The sequence below is a fragment of the Rhinopithecus bieti genome, unplaced genomic scaffold, assembly GCF_001698545.2.
Source record: "Rhinopithecus bieti isolate Rb0 unplaced genomic scaffold, ASM169854v2 scaffold_3057, whole genome shotgun sequence".
Classification (NCBI taxonomy): domain Eukaryota; kingdom Metazoa; phylum Chordata; class Mammalia; order Primates; family Cercopithecidae; genus Rhinopithecus; species Rhinopithecus bieti.
The window spans coordinates 625,137-644,914 of NW_016803927.1; the positions used below are offsets into that span (position 1 = coordinate 625,137).

At 45.7% G+C, this 19,778-nt stretch overlaps 1 protein-coding gene across 3 annotated transcripts in view; it reads left to right on the forward strand.

Moving 5' to 3' along the window:
- Positions 1-6: 6 nt before the first annotated feature.
- Positions 7-19,778, forward strand: part of CRYL1 (crystallin lambda 1) — a 120,326-nt gene continuing 100,554 nt past the window's right edge. For 2 of the 3 annotated variants that reach the window (XM_017859232.1, XM_017859250.1), the window contains exons 1-2: positions 7-52; positions 13,337-13,444. In XM_017859232.1, the coding sequence (XP_017714721.1) occupies positions 12-52; positions 13,337-13,444 (149 nt within the window). In that variant the 5' untranslated portion in view covers positions 7-11. Of the gene's footprint in view, positions 53-8,169; positions 8,192-13,336; positions 13,445-19,778 lie in introns of those variants that run through there. The other variant, XM_017859242.1, reaches the window with a different exon arrangement.

Consider the following 19,778-nt stretch of genomic DNA (forward strand, 5'->3'; position numbering starts at 1 on the left):
CCGGCCCAGCCATGGCGTCCTCCGCGGCCGGCTGCGTGGTGATCGTTGGCAGGTAAAGGGCTCCGAGCCGCGCTGCTGCCCCTGGAGCCCGGGGAGACGCCGGGGACGTGGTTCCCGCGTGTGGGGCCCTCGGGGTGGGCGCCGGGTCGCTGTCCCCGCCCCGGCCTCTGGTCCTCCGACGCCCTGCGGTCCCTGCGGCGCTGGCGGGCTCGGGGAGCGGCGCGGCTGGCAGAGCTGGGCAGGTGGAGGCGCCCCGCGGAGCTGGGTCTGCTCACCGGGAGCCGGCGTTGCGGGAGGTTCCGAGGCTGACCGCGCAGGCCGCGGGGCCCGCGGCTCCCAGACTGTCGAATGTCGCCGCGCCTGCCCGCAGGTCCGCAGAGAAGTGCCAGGCACCGTGTGGAACGAAACGAATTCTGGCTCATCCTGCGACGACTGTGTTCTCATCCCCATTTTACGCATGAGAATACTGAGACTAAGCGGTTTAGCTAAGGTCACAGGCGTCCCTGACGGAGACAGGACTAGCCCCGCAGAGAGGGTGCCGGCGCAGTGCTGTCGGCGACCACGTAGCTGGAGGCCGCAGCAGGTGCTAGGCGAGCACACAGGCAGCCCTGTTTCCTGGGCGAGGCGCTGCTTCAAGAGGAGAGGTGGGGGCGGTTGAGCCCAGACGGTTTGCTAAGCGTGTCCATGTAACAGCCCGAATTCTGTCCACACTGACTTCTAGTGTGTGCTTCCCCCAACACCCCCCACCCCCCACGTTTACAATCCTTGCTATTTTAGTTTTAAAAGGGGCATTTGTGTGTACCTTTCTTTGGCCAGCTGTTATAAGCATGTTAATACTTGCTATTGATAGTTAAAAGCACAGTTTTGGTGACTGCTGTTGAGGTGTTGGCCTGCCCCCGACTCCGCCCCCCATCAGTGTACAACCCGGCGTGGAGACCACTTCCAATGTCAGGGTGTTTCCTTCCCATTGAAGGAAGGCATCAGATTCCTTGTTGTCAGCTTTCTTTTCTCCAGAGCAGTGGAGTTAACTGTGCCTTTGTTCTTTCTGGCCCATGGGTGCCGGTGAAGACATATTAAAAAGTGCACTTCGGGCCGCGCGCGGTGGCTCACACCTGTAATCCCAGCACGTTGGGAGGCCGAGGCGTGCGGATCATCGGAGGTCGGGAGTTCGAGACCAGCCTGACTAACATGGAGAAACCCCCTCTCTACTAAAAATATAAAATTAGCCGGGCGTGGGGGCGCATGCCTATAGTCCCAGCTACTCTGGAGGCTGAGGCAGGAGAGTCCCTTGAACCGGGGAGGCGGAGGTTGCAGTGAGCCGAGATCCTGCCACTGCACTGCAGCCTGGGCAATAAGACCCAAACTCAGTCTGGAAAAAAAAAAGAAGTGCACTTTGTACAGGTGGTGGTAGTTACCTCTGTCTTGCATTTTATTAATAGTTAATTTTATTATCAGAGTTTATGTGTATGTGTATATATATATATATACACACACACACACACTCATATATATACACAGTTTTCTAAACGCATGGGTGCGTGCACGCACACACACACCCACACAATTTTAGTAGGATAGGGTCTCGCTCTGTCGTCCAGGCTGGAGTGCAGTGGCACCATCATGGTGGATCTCAACCTTCCAGGCTCAAGCCATCCGCCCACAGCAGGCATGTGTCGCTACACCTGGCTGATTTTTAAAATGTTTAGGTAGAGATGGGGTCTCACCATCTTGCCCTGGCTGGTCTTGAACTCCTGGGTTCAAGCGCTTTGACCTCCCAAAGTGTTGGGATTACAGATGTGAGCCACCTTGCCTGGCCTTGTATAGCTCCATCATGCCTTGAAGTAGTGTTATATATGCACCTAATACATGCGACGTAAAATTTTAGTTGATTGTGCAGTTATCTGGCTGTGGGTGGCTCAGTCTACTAAGGAGAAGCTGCAGTTAAACAGTTTACTTCTGATTCCTTGAGGAATGTTGATAAGGAATTGGAGAAAGGCTGCCAAACTTTAAGGACCACATTATTCTCTGGGGCCTCTGCTCATTGCTTTGTTTTCTGGTGTGAAAATCCTGTCTTTCCTCCACTCTCAGCACCTCAGCACACATCCAGCTCTGCTTCTGGGACAGTGTTGGTTTCTTCCCTTCCTCCTTACCACCCTTCTTTCTCTTCCCTCTATTTCTTTCCTGGCCCCACAGGTGATTCCAAGGAACACCCACTTAACATATAGGGCTTGGGGAATGTAAATTAATTTGCCAAAACCTGGTTCAGTTTCATTCTTAGGTTTCAACAGATCAAAATATACATATTTCAATTTCAGGAGCATATTGTGTTTTCAGCTTTCCTTATCGGTTTATAGATTTCCTCTTGAAAGTACCTGCTAGGAATACAGTCCCACTTAATTCTTTCCCGCTGATCTTTTCCCAAAGTTCAGTCTTCCTTAGGGCCACTTAGCTGTCCTATAAACATCCAGGGTGAGTGCCTTCAGAATGGTGAGGGCTTGAAAGAGGATGAGAGAAATCCTTTGGGCCTAGGGCTGCAGGAAAATCTGGTAGTGATAACTTTTAAAAATGGGAGAAGTCGGGGCATGGTGGCTCATGCCTGTAATCCCAGCACTTTGGGAGGCCTAGGAGGGCGAATCGCCTGAGGTCAGGGGTTGGAGACCAGCCTGGCCAACATGGCGAGATCCCGTCTCTACTAAAAATACAAAAAGTAGCCAGGTGTGGTGGTGCATGCCTGTAATTCCAGCTACTCAGGAGGCTGAGGCAAGAGAATCGCTTGAACTCAGGAGGCGGAGGTTGCAGTGAACCAAGATCACACCACTGTACTCCAGCCGGGGGACAGAGTGAGACTCCGTCCCAAAAAAAAAAAAAAAAAAAAAAAAAAGGAGTAGAAATGGGTATCATGAAGATAAATTTGCATTGGAGTAGTGTTCTAAGGCTTTCATTTTGTTAGACTTACCTTATAAAACACTGTTTCTCAATCGCTAAAATATGAGTTCTGTATTTGTATGCACACTACAAGATTCAGCTTGTAGCCCTTGAGCTTGTTTAGAATAGGCACACAAAATGTTCCTGGTGCAGGGCATGCCCTTTCTCCTGTCCTGCTTTTTAGGGGGCACCCTTCTTCAGGATCAAGCTCAGGGACTGTCTCCTCCAGGAAAAGTTCTGCTTCTGGGATTTTCCCCTAAGGGTGGAAACCATATTGTTGCCATTTGTATCCACCATGCCTGGTCCCAGTAGACAGATATTTGAGCACTGATAACAGAGACTGCTTATTTTTTAACTGATGTGCCTTGTGAAGGGCTTAGTAGTATGCTGTTTTATATCAAGAAAAACATCCCATAAACTAGAAAGGCAAAAAAGAAAGGCATCCTATAAACTGGGGTCTCCTTCATTTTTTTTTTAATTCCAAAATTTTGTTTGGGGTGATTGTACTTTTTTTTTTTTTGAGACGGATTCTTGCTCTGTCAGGCTCAGGCTGAAGTGCAGTGGCACCGTCTCAGCTCACTGCAACCTCTACCTTCCGGGTTCAAGCAATTCTCCTGCCTCAGCCTCCCAAGTAGCTGGGACTACAGGCACACACCACCATGCCTGGCTAATTTTCGTATTTTTAATAGAGACAGGGTTTCTCCATGTTAGCCAGGCTGGTCTCGAACTCCTGGCCTCAAGTGATCTGCCCACCCTGGCCTCCCAAAGTGTGAGATTACAGGTGTGAACCACTACACCCAGCCTGTGCATTTTTTATAAGAAATTTTCTGAGGCATGAATTTTCTTCGAAGTGCTATTCTAGGTATTTTCCTGCTAATTTTTGCACACATACACAGCAAACCCTAGGATGCCCCCCTTGCCTTTTGAGTCAGCTTAGGCACTAAATGTGCCCTTTGCAGGAGTTACTTAATAGCTCTTTCTGGCAAAATTTCCATAGTAGACTTAGATCATGAGTGAAGGAAAAGTTTAATTCAGTTTTTAACCCAGTAAATAAATAACTATAGCTGGAAAAATACTTTCAAATGTATCTGAAGTGAATTTATTCAAAATTAAGTGACATTAATGATAGAATGGAAGCAATTGTATCACTTTTCTCCCTTGCTGCTTTGCTGCTGTATAACAGAATTCATGTTCATCTGCCTTCGCCTTTTGTAGTACCCATTAAGATTCATGAATTCAGAAGCTTTAAGGTTCGAAAGGAGGCCAATCAGATGTCACAAGCTCTCAGGACAGGAAGTTAATTATTCTTGGGCCTGATGTTAGGTAGTATTGGGGAACAATACTGAGGGAAACCTGAAACAGAAACCTGAGGGAAACCAAGGCAGGGAACTTGCCAGCTCTAGGGCTGTGCAATCTTGTCCCTGTGCCTCTGTGCAGCTTCCTTTGCTCTGTAGACTCCCTCTCCTTGTACTTGCTCACTTTTCTTTCCTTTCCTTTGACTTTATCTTGCACATCACTGCCAACCCTAAGGTTACACTCTTTCAAGTATAGTGCCTCTCACTGGCTTTTTTTTTCTGTATTTTGGGTCCAATTTTCAGGAGAGGAAACCCAATGGCCTCAGCTCTGCGCATCCCAGGCTGTAGATAGCACAGGGTGCTCCTAAGCCAGTTGATTGGCTGCTTTGGGTCACGTGTCCAATCCATGTCCAATCAGCAGTGACTGCGTGTGTGGGTGTGAAGGGCGGGGGCGGGGAAGGACACGAGCTGGTCTCCAGGAGTCAGCGGTCTGCTCTGGGTCCTCTGCAATGAAGGGGCCAATCTGAAGACTGAAAGGGAAGTGGGGCCCTGTCCAATCACCTGATATTTGATGCCAGAATCCCTGCCGATGGTCAGATACTTGCGGTTCCAAGGATTTGCTGCCAGATTATAGGGGCTGCCTTTCCCTGAGCGACAGCAGCTTCAGGGTAAGACCCAAGCCATGGAAGCAGGTGCATTAGCCCCAGACCAAAGTGCCACGCTCCCTCCCGCCTGATTGCTTCCCCTCTCCAGGGTTCAGACCCTGCAGCCCGCAAACATACAGTTGTTCCCTGCAAACAGAAGAGCACCCTCTCTTGACCCCATTTTTCCCTCTGGTAATTGCCACACTGCTCCTCAAAACTTAATAAAGTTATCCACATTGTCTCCAGTTTCTTTCTTCCTATCCGTATTCTCTCTCTTAGCTTTGTATTATGGAAACATTTCAAACTGTGTTAAAGTTGAGAGAACAGTGCAATGAACCCTAAGGTACCTTCTCCCACCCCCTCAACTTCAACAATTATTAACACATGCCTTATCTGGTTTCAGTTATTCTCCCTTCTCTGGATTGTTCTGGAAACAAATGCCAGGCATTGAATCATTTCATCTGTAAATATGTCAGCATGTATAGTATCTAAGATATGGACTGTTTTTAAAATATGTAACCACAATAGCCTCATCATGTGTAAAACATTAACACAATTCCTTAATATCTTCATGTAATATCTTTAAATATCTCTTCCATATTCAAGAGTTCCTTGATTAATTTTTTTAAATACTTGGTTTGATTGATTTAGGGTCTAAATAAGGCCCACATGTTATATTTAGTCAACAAGATTTCTTAGCTCTTTCAATCTATAGATTCTCCATCCCTCTCTGGTTTTGTGAAAATTTTCTTGCAGTTTATCTATTGAAGAATTTGAGTCATTTGCCCTGTAAAATTTCCCATATTCTAGGTTTTGCTGAATGTATCCTTTCCCTCTCCTCCCTTCCCCTCCCCACCCCTCCTGTCACCTTCCCTCCCCTTCCCTTCCCTTCCCTTCCCAAGACGGGGTCTCACTATGTTGCCCAGGCTGGTCTTAAACTCCTGGGTGCAAGCCATCCACCTGCCCAGCCTCCTAAAGTGCTGGGATTACAGGCGTGAGCCACTGCACCCAACCCCTGTAGTGTCATTTATCATGTTCCACCGTCCGTTCATTTCTGGAAACTGGTAGGGCTAAAGGCTCATTTTCTCTTAAACCTACCCTGGGCAGTCTTTCATCAAGCTCACAAATCTGCTCTTGTCATGGTCCCCACCCCCGTTCATCTTGCGAAGCCCAATGGTCAGTCCTCAGTTCAAGTATTCATCAGCAGCATTTGATGCAGATGGCAGTTCCCTTCACTTCCCTGACCAACCCCCCCACCCACCTCACTAGTGCTCCTTTTTGTCCCCATATTCCCCATTAAAGGTGGAGTGTCCCAAGGCTGAATCCTTGGACTTCTTTATCAACATTCACTTTCTTAGAGATCTTACCCAGTCACACACTTTTAAATACCACGTCTATACAGTAAATCCCAAATTAATATCCCAGCCCAGCCCTTGGCTCTGAACCTGGATACTTATAGCCAGTGATTTGCTAGACCCACCCCTTAGCATTTCTCACTGAAAACATCCCATTTTGAACGGATTTTCCCTCCTAACATCTGCTCTGTTGCTGGTCTTTCCCAGCAGAGTTAGTGACATCTCCATCCTTCCTTGTCCAAAAGAAACTTGGGACGGTCCTCCATTTTTCTTTTTCTCACACCCACATGCAACTCACGAGCAATTCTTCTTGGCTGTACTGTGAAAATATTGCATCTTCATTTCTCAGCTGACCACTTTGCAGCACCCCCTCTGCCTCCGTCCTGGTCCTGCCTCCCGTCACATCGGGCACCAGCCTCCTGACACCCAGCTGGTCTCTTAACTTCCATCTTTGCCCATCTGCAGTATATTCTTAGTAAGGCAACTAGAATGTCCCTTTAAAAACAGAAGTCAGATGATATCTTTTGTCTACAACCTTCTATTAGCCAACTGTCTCACTCATTAAAAACCAAAATCCCTCCATTGCTTCTGAGGTGCCATGAAATGGGCTCAGCACTCTCTCCTTCCCTTTGACCTCATTGTCCCTCCTTCCTCTCCCCCGACCGCCCTCCAGCAGAGCACCAGCCTTGCTGATCTGGACCAGCTGGGCAAACAGACTCTGCCAGGAACACTTGTTGCAGAAATACACTCATGGCTTGGCCCCTTACCTCCTTTGCTAAAACGTCACCTTCCCAGTGAGACAGTCCCTGGTGGCGCTTTTAACATTTCTCTGCCTCCCAGTCCCTACTCCCCTGCTTGCTTTCTCCCTAGTGCTTTTGCTTATTTAGTTTGTTGTCTGTCTACCTACTGTGAGCTCCTTGGGGTCAGGAACTGGGCAGTGCCTGCACATGGTAGGTGACCTTTACGTATTTCCTTGGTGAGTCATCGTTGGCTTCTGATTAACCCCATGGCAAGAGCCAGCTGACCGTTATCTCGTATTTGTCATTTGATAACCGTGGCTTTTTCACATTTATTTAGCCTCTACAACGTGCCAGGAATATGAAGGTGAGTGCTAGTTCCTGGTGCATAGAGTTTACCCTGTTGAACAAACAAATTCATACAGCTCACTAGCATTGCTTTTTTTTTTTTTTTTTTTTTTTTTTGAGGCGGAGTCTCGCTCTGTCGCCCAGGCTGGAGTGAGTGGTGGGATCTCGGCTCACTGCAAGCTCCACCTCCCGGGTTCACGCCATTCTTCTGCCTGAGCTTCCCGAGTAGCTGGGACTACAGGCGCCCGCCACCACGCCCAGCTAAATTTTTGTGTTTTTAGTAGAGATGGGGTTTCACCGTGTTAGGCAGGATGGTCTCGATCTCGTGACCTCGTGATCCGCCTGCCTTGGCCTCCCAGAGTGCTGGGATTACAGGCATGAGCCAGCGTGCCCGGCCACTAACATTGTTTTTTATTTTAAACTTCATTATGCAAAATTTACTTTTTTTTTTTTTTTTTTTTTGAGACGGAGTTTTGCTCTTGTTGCCCAGGCTGGAGTGCAGTGGTGTGATCTCAGCTCACTGCAACCTCCACCTCCCAAGTTCAAGTGATTCTCCTGCCTCAGCCTCCTGAGCAGCTGGGATTACAGGCATGTGCCACCACTCCTGGCTAATCTGTGTATTTTTAGTAGAGACAGAGTTTCACCGTGTTGGCCAGGCTGGTCTTGAATTCCTGACCTCAGATGATCCACCCGCCTTGGTCTCCCAAAGTGCTGGGATTACAGGTGTGAGCCACAGCACCCGGCCACAAAGATTTCAAAATCCAAAAACAATTTGCAATCTGGAATACCGGGCCCGAGCATTTTGAATAAGGCCCACTCGACCTGTACTGCATTTGTCATCTGCTCCTGTCTCTCCATCCACTCCCAGGCTTGCATGCCCAGATAAGGTGGGTGCCAGAGGTAGAATTATTTTCAGGGTTTTGTCCCAGGGTAAAGACTGTATTGAGAAAATTGACTTTGGATAGAGCAAGATGACCTTTTTTAGATAGGGTCTTGCTCCGGCTGAGGCTGGAGTACAGTGGCGTGATCGTAGCTCACTGCATACTGCATCCTTGAACTCCTGGGCTCAAGTGATCCTCCTGCCTCAGCCTCCTGAGCAGCTGGGACCACAGGCATGTGCCACTACACCCAGCTAATTTAGAATTTTTTTGTAGAGATGCAGTTTCCCTCTGTTGCCCAGGCTCTTCTTGAAGTTTAGGGTTACAATTTTCCTCCCGCCTCAGCCTCCCAAAGTCCTGGGATTACAGGCAGGAGCCAAGCCTGTTCAAGATTGTCTTTTGCTCTCTAGTCCCCAGGAGAACAAAGCCAGGTGCTGAGGCTTGAAGAGGGGCCAGGGAAACTGCGACTGAAATGTTACAAATACATGTTTCCTCTAGGCTAGTGAGAAAGTACCCACTAGCCTTCTGGTGGGGTAGGTAAGCCTTCCCAACTCAGAATCATCCTTTTGCAGGGTCAGTTAGTGTTCATTGTTTTAAAAAATCTTTTTTAAACTTTTAAACCACATTTAGCCGTAGTAAAATACACGTAACCTACAATTTGCCTTTTTTTTTTGAGATGGAGTTTCGCTCTTTCACCCAGGCTGGAGTAAAGTGGTGCCATCTCGGCTCACTGCAACCTCCTCTCCACCAGTTCAAGTGATTATCTTGCCTTGGCCTCCCGAGTAGCTGGGATTACAGGTATCTGCCACCACACCTGGCTAATTTTTGTATTTTTAGTAGAGATGGGGTTTCACCATGTTGGCCAGGCTGGTCTCGAACTCCTGACCTTAGGTGATCCACCTGCCTCAGCCTCCAAAAGTGCTGGGATTACGGGTGTGAGCCACTGCGCCCGGCCCAATTTGCCATTTTAACAGTTCTCAATGTACAGTTGAGTAGTGTTAAGTATGTTCCCATTGTTGTGCAACCAATCTCCAGAAGTTTTCTTTTTTTTTTTTTTTTTTTTTTTTTTTTTTTTTGAGACGGAGTCTCGCTCTGTCGCCCAGGCTGGAGTGCAGTGGCCGGATCTCAGCTCACTGCAAGCTCCGCCTCCCAGGTTTACGCCATTCTCCTGCCTCAGCCTCCCGAGTAGCTGGGACTACAAGCGCCCGCCACCTCGCCCGGCTAGTTTTTTATATTTTTTTAGTAGAGACGGGGTTTCACCGGGTTAGCCAGGATGGTCTCGATCTCCTGACCTTGTGATCCGCCCGTCTCGGCCTCCCAGAGTGCTGGGATTACAGGCTTGAGCCACCGCGCCCGGCCTCCAGAAGTTTTTCATCTTGCAGAATTAAAACTCTGTTCCCATTGAACAAACAGCTGCTCATTTCCCCCAGCCCCAGCCCCTGGCATCCACCCTTCTAGCTTTCTGTCTCTATGGGTGCCTCAGGTAAGTGGAATCATAGGGTATTTGTCATTTTGTGACTGGCTTATTTCATTTAGTAAAATGTCCTCAAGGTTCATCTGTGTTGTGGCATGTGTCATTTCTTTTTAGGGCTGAGTTAGTGTTTATTCTTAAAAGCCTAAGACTCTGAATATAGATAGCTGTTCTTTGCATTCACACCTTAAGGCAACTCCCTACATTATGCCAAATGTGACATTTGTTTCCCCCTCACCCTTCTACTCAACTAAATTTAAGTATTATTATTATTATTAATTATTATTATTCACTGGCTCCATCCATTCTTATGAAAATTTAAGTATTATTGCTTTACATTTTTATGGCAGGAGTTGGTTGTCAAAGCATGTTTACAAACATTTATTTTTAATAACAGCAATACTGAGCTGTAATTCACCCATTTAAAGTGTACAATTCAGTGGTTTTAGTATATTCACAAGGTTGTGCATCCATCACCACAATCAATTTTACAACATGCTCATCATCCCAAACCTTGGACCCACTAGCTATCACTCTTCATTCCTTCCTCCCCTAGCCCTGGGCAACCACAAATCTACTTCCTGTCTCTATGGATATGTCTATTCTGGACATTTCATAAATGGGATCATACAATACGAGAACCTTTGTGACTGGCTTCTCCCACTCAGCATAATGTTGTCAACATTCATCCGTGTGGCATGTATCAGCATTTCATTCCTTTTTGTGGCTGAATAGCTCTGTTGTATGGGTGTGCCACATTGTATCTGTTCCATTTAGCTGTTATGAATAATGCTGCTATCATCATTGGTGTACAAGATTTTTGTGGACATATTTTCATTTCTGTTGGGTACATACCTAGGAGTGGAACTGCTGTTACATGCTTTCATTTAAAAAAAAAAATTTATTTTTTAAAACAATTTTTACATTTACAGAAAAATTGTGAAGAGAGTTTTCATATGTCATGTCACCAAATTTCCCGTATTCTTAACATGTTACATTAGTATGGTGGATTTATAACAATTAATGAACCAATGCATTATTAACATTTATTAATAATTAATATTAATAATATTGGCTATTCATGACCAACACATTATTATTTAACAACATTCATATTTTTTTCAGATTTCCTTAGTTTTTACCTGATGTCTTACTTCTGTCCCAGGATGCCCTCCAGGGTACCGAATTACAATAGTCATTTCTCTTTCGCTCTAGACTGTGACAGTTACTCAGACTGTCCTTATTTTTGGTGACCCTAACAGTTTTGAGGACCGCCAGTCAGGTAGTTTGTAGAATGCCCCTCTGTTAGGATTTGTCTGATCTTCTCATGATGAGAGTGGTGCTATGGGTCTTGGGGAGGGAGACCACAGGGATAAAGCGTCGTTTTCACTTTGTCTTGTATCCGGGGTGCGTACTCTCAATGTGCGTTACCACTGTTGATGCTGACTTTGAACTCCTGGCTGAGGCAGTGTTTGTCAGGTTTCTCCACTGCGTGGTGACTCTAACTTTTTCCTCTTCCATACTGTGCTTTTTGGAAGGAGGTCACTCTGCACAACCCACACTGAAATGGGGTGATGCTCCACCTCCCTAAGGGGGAGTACCCACATACATTATTTGGCATTTTTCTGCAAGGGAGATTTGGCTTCTTCTTCATTTATTCAAACATTTATTTGTGGTATACTTTGTGTTATAATCCAGTATTTCTGTATTAATTTTGTGGCTCAAGTTCCAGCTTTGGTCATCGGGAGCTCCTATGGTGGGCCTCTATCCCTTTGACATGCCCCATTGGTGCCATTTTTTTTTTAATACTTTCTTCTTCTTCTTCTTCTTCTTCTTTTTTTTTTTTTGGTGCTGCAAACTGCTCTGGGCTCATCTTGTGTATTTTCTGGCTCTGTCTTCAAATTAACCATTTCTCCAAGGAGTCCTGCTTCCTGTGATTGGAGAATAGTATTAGAAACCAAGACCCGGACTCTAGATGTGTTCTGTACATTTGTTTTTCACTCTTTGGACAACCCCATGTGAACTCTTCATGGCTTTTTTTTTGTCTTTTCATTTTCCAGTAAGTCTGAAACAGCAGTTGGAGTGTAGTGGTTAAGAGGAAGGACTCAGGAGTCAGATCGCTTGACTTCATCTCATAGATCCATCACTTACCACCTTTGTGGACTTAATTCCTCCATGCCTCAGTTTATCACTTATGTAGGCTTAATTCCTCCATGCCTCAGTTTATCACTTATATAGGCTTAATTCCTCCATGCCTCAGTTTATCACTTATGTAGGCTTAATTCCTCCATGTCTCAGTTTCCATACATATAAAATGGAAATACTAATAACACCTACCTTGTAGGGTTGTTGTAAAGATTAACATAGGCAAGACCTGTGGTATGTTTAATGGTGCCTGGCACCTAATCCATGCTGAAATGTGGGTGGCAGTGGCAGGGGCAGTGGCAGTCATTATTGGGGAGGACAGGGCAGATGCTCTCTCTGTTCTTTTAAGTTAATTAAGTGACTTGCCTAAGACATGGCCAAATGGAAGTTCACTAATGGGTCTTGTGTCTCCATGGTACCCTGCTACCTCCTGACTGTAATATTTTGTTTCAGCGTGTGAGATGTGATAAATACCTGAGATGCTGCGGGGCTCCATGTGGGGTATGAGTACCAGCACCGGAGTTGAGGGCTCAAGGGCTCCTGTGTGGAAACAGTTAACATTTAAAATAAATAATGTTATCAAAATGTGTACTTAAAAAATTCAAACATAATATTCCTACATACTTATGGGGTACCTGTGATATTTTGTTACAAGCATAGGATGTGTAATGATCAAGTCAGGGTATTTAGCGCACCCTTCACCTTTAACATTTATCATTTCTTTGTGCTGGGAACATTTCAAATCTTCTAGCTGTTCTGAAATATACAACAGTTGTTGTTACCTTTAGTTACCCTAGGTGCTATCGAACTCTAGAACTTACTTTTTCTATTAACTGTATGTTTGCACCCATTCACCAACCTCTTCCTCCCTCTCCTACCCCCATCCAGCCTCTGTTAACCATCACTCTATTCTCCACCTTCACCAACCTCTTCCTCCCTCTCCTACCCCGTCCAGCCTCTGTTAACCATCACTCTATTCTCCACCTTCACCAACCTCTTCCTCCCTCTCCTACCCCCGTCCAGCCTCTGTTAACCATCACTCTATTCTCCACCTTCACCAACCTCTTCCTCCCTCTCCTACCCCCGTCCAGCCTCTGTTAACCATCACTCTATTCTCCACCTTCACCAACCTCTTCCTCCCTCTCCTACCCCCGTCCAGCCTCTGTTAACCATCACTATTCTCCACCTTCACCAACCTCTTCCTCCCTCTCCTACCCCCATCCAGCCTCTATTAACCATCACTCTATTCTCCACCTTCACCAACCTCTTCCTCCCTCTCCTACCCCCGTCCAGCCTCTGTTAACCGTCATTCTATTCTCCACCTTCATCAGATCAACATTTTTAGCTTTCACATGAGTGAGAACATGTGATACTTGTCTTTCTGTGCCTGGTTAAAATGTGTACTTTTAAGATATTTATTAAATATTTTAAGAATAGGATACTGTGTAGTTAAAAAAAAAAAAACTCATCCTGGGTTAGGGATGAAAAGCCATTCAATTATTAAATTAACTCGAATCCTTTCTTTTATCTCCCTTTAGTGGAGTCATTGGGCGAAGCTGGGCCATGCTGTTTGCTGGGGGAGGCTTCCAGGTGAAACTCTATGACATTGAGCAACAGCAGATACGGAACGCCCTGGAAAACATCAGGTGGGCCAGCCGGCGCTCTCCAGGAGGAATGGAAGTGGGTCTCTTTCTCTCAGTTGGTCTTGTTCGTCATATCCTCAAGGCTGTGAGGATCTGTGATGTCATGTTTTCGTCTGATGGTTACTGCAGTACCTCTGAGTTGGTAAAGGTCAGGCCTACAGTGGTGGGAATGTGAATTCACTCTGGGGAAGGGCTCCCGTGGGGGAGGAACGGACCCTTCTGGCTGAGAGGATCTGCAGCAAGCATGAGTGACTTTGCAGCTTCTCTGGCTGTTTGCCCCAGGGCTGGAGGACTGGGGTTTCCTGCTTCCATCCAGGCAGGAGGAACTCCCTTCCAGCATGTGACAGCCGTAGCTGCAGGGGCATTACAGTTTAGGAACAGAAGTCCCGCAGCTTGTTTTGACCTGTTGATAGTAATGGTAGGACCCAAAGACAACATCCTGAATTTTAGTTAGAGGTTTGGCACTCTTGTGAGAGGACAGAACTGGAGCTACTTATGTGGTTATGATGAACTGTGACAGTGGTACTAGTTAAAGGTGTGAGAGTGGATGAACTCCCCAAATGCCGAGTGCTGAGAATGTGGAGGGCTGTTTTAGGGATGGTAGTCACAGGAACCAAAGAAAGGCTGAGAGTGAGGGAGGTCAAGGACGGGGGAAAGACGTCATCACAGCCGGCCCAGAAGCCAAGGCACTGGCACGAGGCATCCTCACCGCACGGCATGTTACCGTGCGGTGCCGTCCCAGAACCGGGTTCTGACCATCTCAGACATGCGTTAGCTGCTTATTATCCTCATTTGGAGGATATCCATGAATATATAACTTGCATTTGCATTTTTGTGCATCAAAAATAAGCTTACTGTATTGTCTACATTTTGAAAAGACTAATATGTAGGGTATGATGTTAAACTGTAGGCATTAAGAAATTATGTACCCTAATCCAGTGTTGTTTTACAGATTAAGAACTTGAACACAGAGAAGTTAAGTTACTTCTTCCATATTGTTACAAATAGTCAATGCCAGGGTAAAATGTCAATCTAAAGAACAAAAACCTTGGCCAGGCCTGGTAGCTTACACCTGTAATCCCAGCACTTTGGGAGGCTGAGGTGGGAGGATCACTTGAGGCCAGGAGTTCAAGACCAGGGTGGGCAACATAGTGAGACCCCGTCTCTACAGAAAAGAAGAAAAAAATAGCCAGTGTGTTGGCATCCATCTAGCTAGTAGTCCTAGCTACTCAGGAGGCTGAGGCAGAAGGATTGCTTGAGCCCAGTAGTTCCAGGCTATAGTGAGCTATGATTGCACCACTGTACTCCAGACTGGGCAGCAGAGTGACTTTGCCTCAACATAAATAAAATAATAAAGTACAAAACCAACCAGATAAAAATCAAAAGTAAAACGATCACCAAAAACCACTCACATAGACGGTACTGTTTTGGAAGGAAGGGGACTTGACGTTTCAGTACCAGCTACTAACAGCCATGTTCTGTTCACTAGGGATACACAGTGGGTAATGTAGACAGTCTTTCTTGCCACGGAGCTTATGGCCTAGTAATCGTACTGTGTTAAATTCTCATAATCAACTCTTTTGCCTGAGCTCAGGAGTTGGAGACCACCCTGAGCAACATGGTGAAACTCTATCTCTACTAAAATCAACAAAATTATCTGGGCATGGTGGCAGGCGCCTGTCATTCCACCTACTCGAGAGGCCGAGGCACGAGAATCACTTGAGCCTGGGAGGCGGAGATTGCAATGAGCTGAGATCGTGCCACTGCACTCCAGCCTGGGCAACAGAGTGAGACTCTGTCTCAAAAAAAAAAAAAAAAAAAAGAAGAAGAAGAAAAGATTCACTTGGTGTTTACCCTCTATGGATTTGGAGAAATGTATACTGACATGTATCTACCCTTGTAGTATTACACAGAATAATTCCACTGCTCTCAAATTCTTCCTTTCCATCCCTCCCTTCCCCCCAACCTCTGGCAACCACTGATCCTTTTACTGTCTCACAGTTTTACCTTTTCCAGAATGTTATATAATTGAAATCATACAGTATGTAGGCTTTGCAGTTTGGCTTCTTTTACTTAGTAACATGCATTTAAGTTTCCTCCATGTCTTTTCATGGCTTGCACTTGAATGATACTGCATGGCCTGGATGTTCCTCCATGTCTTTTCATGGCTTGCGCTTGAATGATATTGCATGGCCTGGACGTACCACGATTTATTTATCCATTTGCCCACTGAAGAACATCTTGGGTGCTTCCAGGTTTTGGCAATTATGAATAAAGTTGCTGTAAATTCCACGTGCAGGTTTTTGTGTGGACATAGTTTCCAACCCCTTTGTGGGAGTACCAAAGAGCACCGTTGCTAGATTGGGGGGTTCTAAGAGGATGGTTAGCTTTATAAGAAATTGCAAAACTGTCTCCCAAAGTGGCTGTCCTATTTTGCATTCCCACCAACCATGAAGGACAGATCCCATCGCTCTATATCCTTACCAGCATGTGGGGGTGTCAGTGTTCTGGATTTTAGCCATCCTAATAGGCATATAATGGTATCTCCTTGTTTTTTTTCTTTGTTTTGTTTTGTTTTTTGAGACAGAGCCTCCCTCTGTAGCCCAGGCTGGAGTGCAATGGTACGATCTTGATTCACTGCAACCTCCCCCTCCTGGGTTCAAGCGATTCTCCTGCCTCAGCCTCTGGAGTAGCTGGGATTACAGGCGACCGCCACCACGCCCGGCTAATTTTTTTTTATTTTTAGTAGAGATGGGGTTTCATCACGTCGGCCAGGCTGGTCTCTAACTCCTGACCTCAGGTGATCCACCCGCCTCGGCCTCCCAAAGTGCTGGGATTACAGATGTGAGCCACCACGCCTGGCCTAATGGTATCTCCTTGTTTTGACTTGCATTTCTCTGATGACCTATGATGTGCAGCATCTTTTTATATGTTTATTTGCCATCTGCATATCTTCTTTGAGTACTTTTTTTTTTTTTTGAGACGGAGTCTCGCTCTGTCGCCCAGGCTGGAGTGCAGTGGCCGAATCTCAGCTCACTGCAAGCTCCGCCTCCCGGGTTCACGTCATTCTCCTGCCTCAGCCTCCCGAGTAGCTGGGACTACAGGTGCCCACCACCTCACCCGACTAGTTTTTTGTATTTTTTTTTTAGTAGAGATGGGGTNCCTGGGATTTTGAAAAGAGAGGCCCTTCAGGGATTCTGGTCCCTCATAGTGCTGGAAGTAGAAGTCTTCAGGTAGTCTTTAAATAAATTTTAAGCCTCAGTAAAAATAGCTCAAACTCATGTAGTCAGGAGAAAAAAAAAACAACCCTTGATAGATTACTAATTCTAAAAAAACAAAAACTGTGAGGCAAAAGGATGTACTCAGATTGAATCAATTTTTTGTTGTTGTTTCTGAGATGGAGTCTTGCTCTTGTCGCCCAGGCTGGAGTGCAATGGCGCGATCTCAGCTCACTGCAACCTCTGCCTCCTAGGTTCAGGCAGCTCTCCTGCCTCGGCCTCCCAAGTAGCTGAGATTACTGGCACAAGCCACCATGCCTGGTTAATTTTCGTGTTTTTAGTAGAGGCAGGGTTCCACCGTGTTAGTCAGGATGGTCTCGATCTCCTGACCTCGGGTGATCCACTCACCTCGGCCTCCCAAAGTGCTGGGATTACAGGTGTGAGCCACTGAGCCTGGCCCAAAATGTTTTTAAAAGGCAAACACAAACAGCTTAATATTTGGTTTTATGGAGGTGATTTAGGGAGCACTAGGAAGTAATTTATTGATAATAAAAAAGCCATTAATTTTATAATTGTAAAGAACGTTAAGGAATTTGTGGTCTTCCTGAGTAAATTACATCTACTTAATTAAATTCATCTTTTATTCCCACATTTGTGTATGAAAGAGCATAGCAAGCTCCACTTTGGTAATGGTGGCTGCTAAAAAATGCTTCTCCTTCTGTCCTTGGGAACTATCCTGGCTTTTCAGGTGGCCTGGACTTTTATTTTATTTTTTATTTGTTTTGAGGCAGTGTCTGGCTCCGTTGCCCAGGCTGGAGTGGGGTGGTGTGATCTTGGCTCACTGCAGCCTCCATTTCCTGGGTTCAGTCGATCCTCCCACCTCAGGCTCCTAAGTAGCTGGGATTACCGGCGTGCACCAGCTAATTTTTGTATTTTTTTGTAGTGATGGGGTTTCGCCAAATTGACCAGGCTGGTCTTGAAGTGATCAGCCCACCTCAGCCTCCCAAAGTGCTGGGATTACAGTTGTGAACCACTGTGCCTGGCCAGGCATGGAGTTGTTTTTTTTCTTTTCTTTTCTTTTTTTTTTTTTTGAGACGGAGTCTCGCTCTGTCGCCCAGCCTGGAGTGCAGTGGCGCGATCTCGGCTCACCGCAAGCTCCGTCTCCGGGGTTCACGCCATTCTCCTGCCTCAGCCTCCCGAGTAGCTGGGACTACAGGCGCCCGCCACTGTGCCAGGCTAATTTTTTATATTTTTAGTAGAGACGGGGTTTCACCGTGTTAGCCAGGATGGTCTCGATCTCCTGACCTCGTGATCCGCCCGCCTCGGCCTCCCAAAGTGCTGGGATTACAGGCATGAGCCACCATGCCGGCGTGGACTTTTAATCAGTTTTCTGGTGACAGTATATGTAACAGGTGGGTTTGGAGCTGAGAGACATTAGCTGGAGGAGGAGAGGACCTCCACGGGAAGAGGAGACCCCTGAGTCTCTCATTAGGTCATGTTTTAAGCCAGTCCCAAGTGGACTCCAGACAAGGAGTTGACAGACTATTTTTGTAAAAACCAGATAGTAAATATTGTAGGCTTTGCGGGTCATGTGGTCTCTGTTTCAACCTTTCGTTGTAAAGTAAAGGCAGCCATAGACAATCAGGAAACAAATGGAGGTGGGTGTATTCCAATAAAACTTTATTTTATGGATTAACACTGAACTTTGTTCATATAATTTTCCAGAGTCACAAAATATTATTTTAAAATGTTTCCAACTGTTTAAAAATGTAAAAACCATCCTGTATTAGTCTGTTTTCATGCTGCTAATAAAGACATACCTGAGACTGAACAATTTACAAAAGGAAGAGGTTTAATGGATTCATAGTTCCACGTGGCTGGGGGGGCCTCCCAATCATGGTGGAAGGTGAACCGCACATCGCACACAATGGCAGAAAAGATTTAATGGATTCATAGTTCCACGTGGCTGGGGGGCCTCACAATCATGGTGGAAGGTGAACGGCAGGTCTCACACAGTGGCAGAAAAGAGAACTTGTGCAGGGAAACTCCCCTTTATAAAACCATCAGATCTCGTGAGACTTACTATTACGAGAATAGCATGGGAAAGACCTGCCCCATGATTCAATCATCTCCCACCGGGTCCCTCCCGCAACACATGGGAATTATGGGAGCTACAATTCAAGATGAGATTTGGGTGGGGACACAGCCACACCGTACCACATCCTTATCTCCCAGGCCATGTAAAGATAGGAGATGGGCCAGGTTTGGCCTGTGGGCTGTGGTTTGCCCACACCTGCCATAGACTTTTCAATTCTGTTATCATTTCATCTTTGATCCTGTAAAGCCAATTCTAACCCACTTGTAATGAAGAGAAAATCCCACAGTTCCTAATTGAAAGTCCTTTGTTCTATTTCTTGGATATTTGTGTTTTAGGCCTTATTTTTAGATGCATCTAAAAATAAGATGCATTTGTGGTCTTCCTAAGTAAATTACATCGACTTAATTCATCTTTGTTCTGTTTCTTGGGGTATTTGTGTTTTAGACCTTATTTTTAGGTGCATCATTAAAGATTTTTAAAGTCATTTCAGGGATCAGGACTGATGATGCTGAGTGATGGAGGGTTGTGGGTAAGGATTTTTTTTTTTTTAACCTGGTTAAAGGCTTTCCTGTTATACTACTCTGCTTAATTAAGAGCTGTATTTCTTAATATCATTGGTGCCTGATTAGATTTAACTTTTAGATACTAGTCTGTAAGATTTTGAACCAGAAAAGCTAAATAACTTACAACTATTAGCAGTCATATTCTAGAAGAAGCAAATGTACTGAATTCTTATGTGCCTGGGATTTTAAAGGAGTACATACAAATCTTTCCTCAATAGCAGGTACTTTATTTTTATAACACACACATTTAAGCTGAGTTAAATATGCAGAACTGGTTGTACTTCTTTGGCAGGAAATGGGAAGCTTAGGATATCTTGTGACCAACTACTTCTTCCTTCTCAAATAACTGGCAAATAACTTCAGGAAAATCCAGTTATGTCGTGTCACATTGCACCCCTAGGAAGTACTGGATTCTTAGTCTTGAGTGACTTATTTTTTTTTTTTTTTTTTTTGGGGGG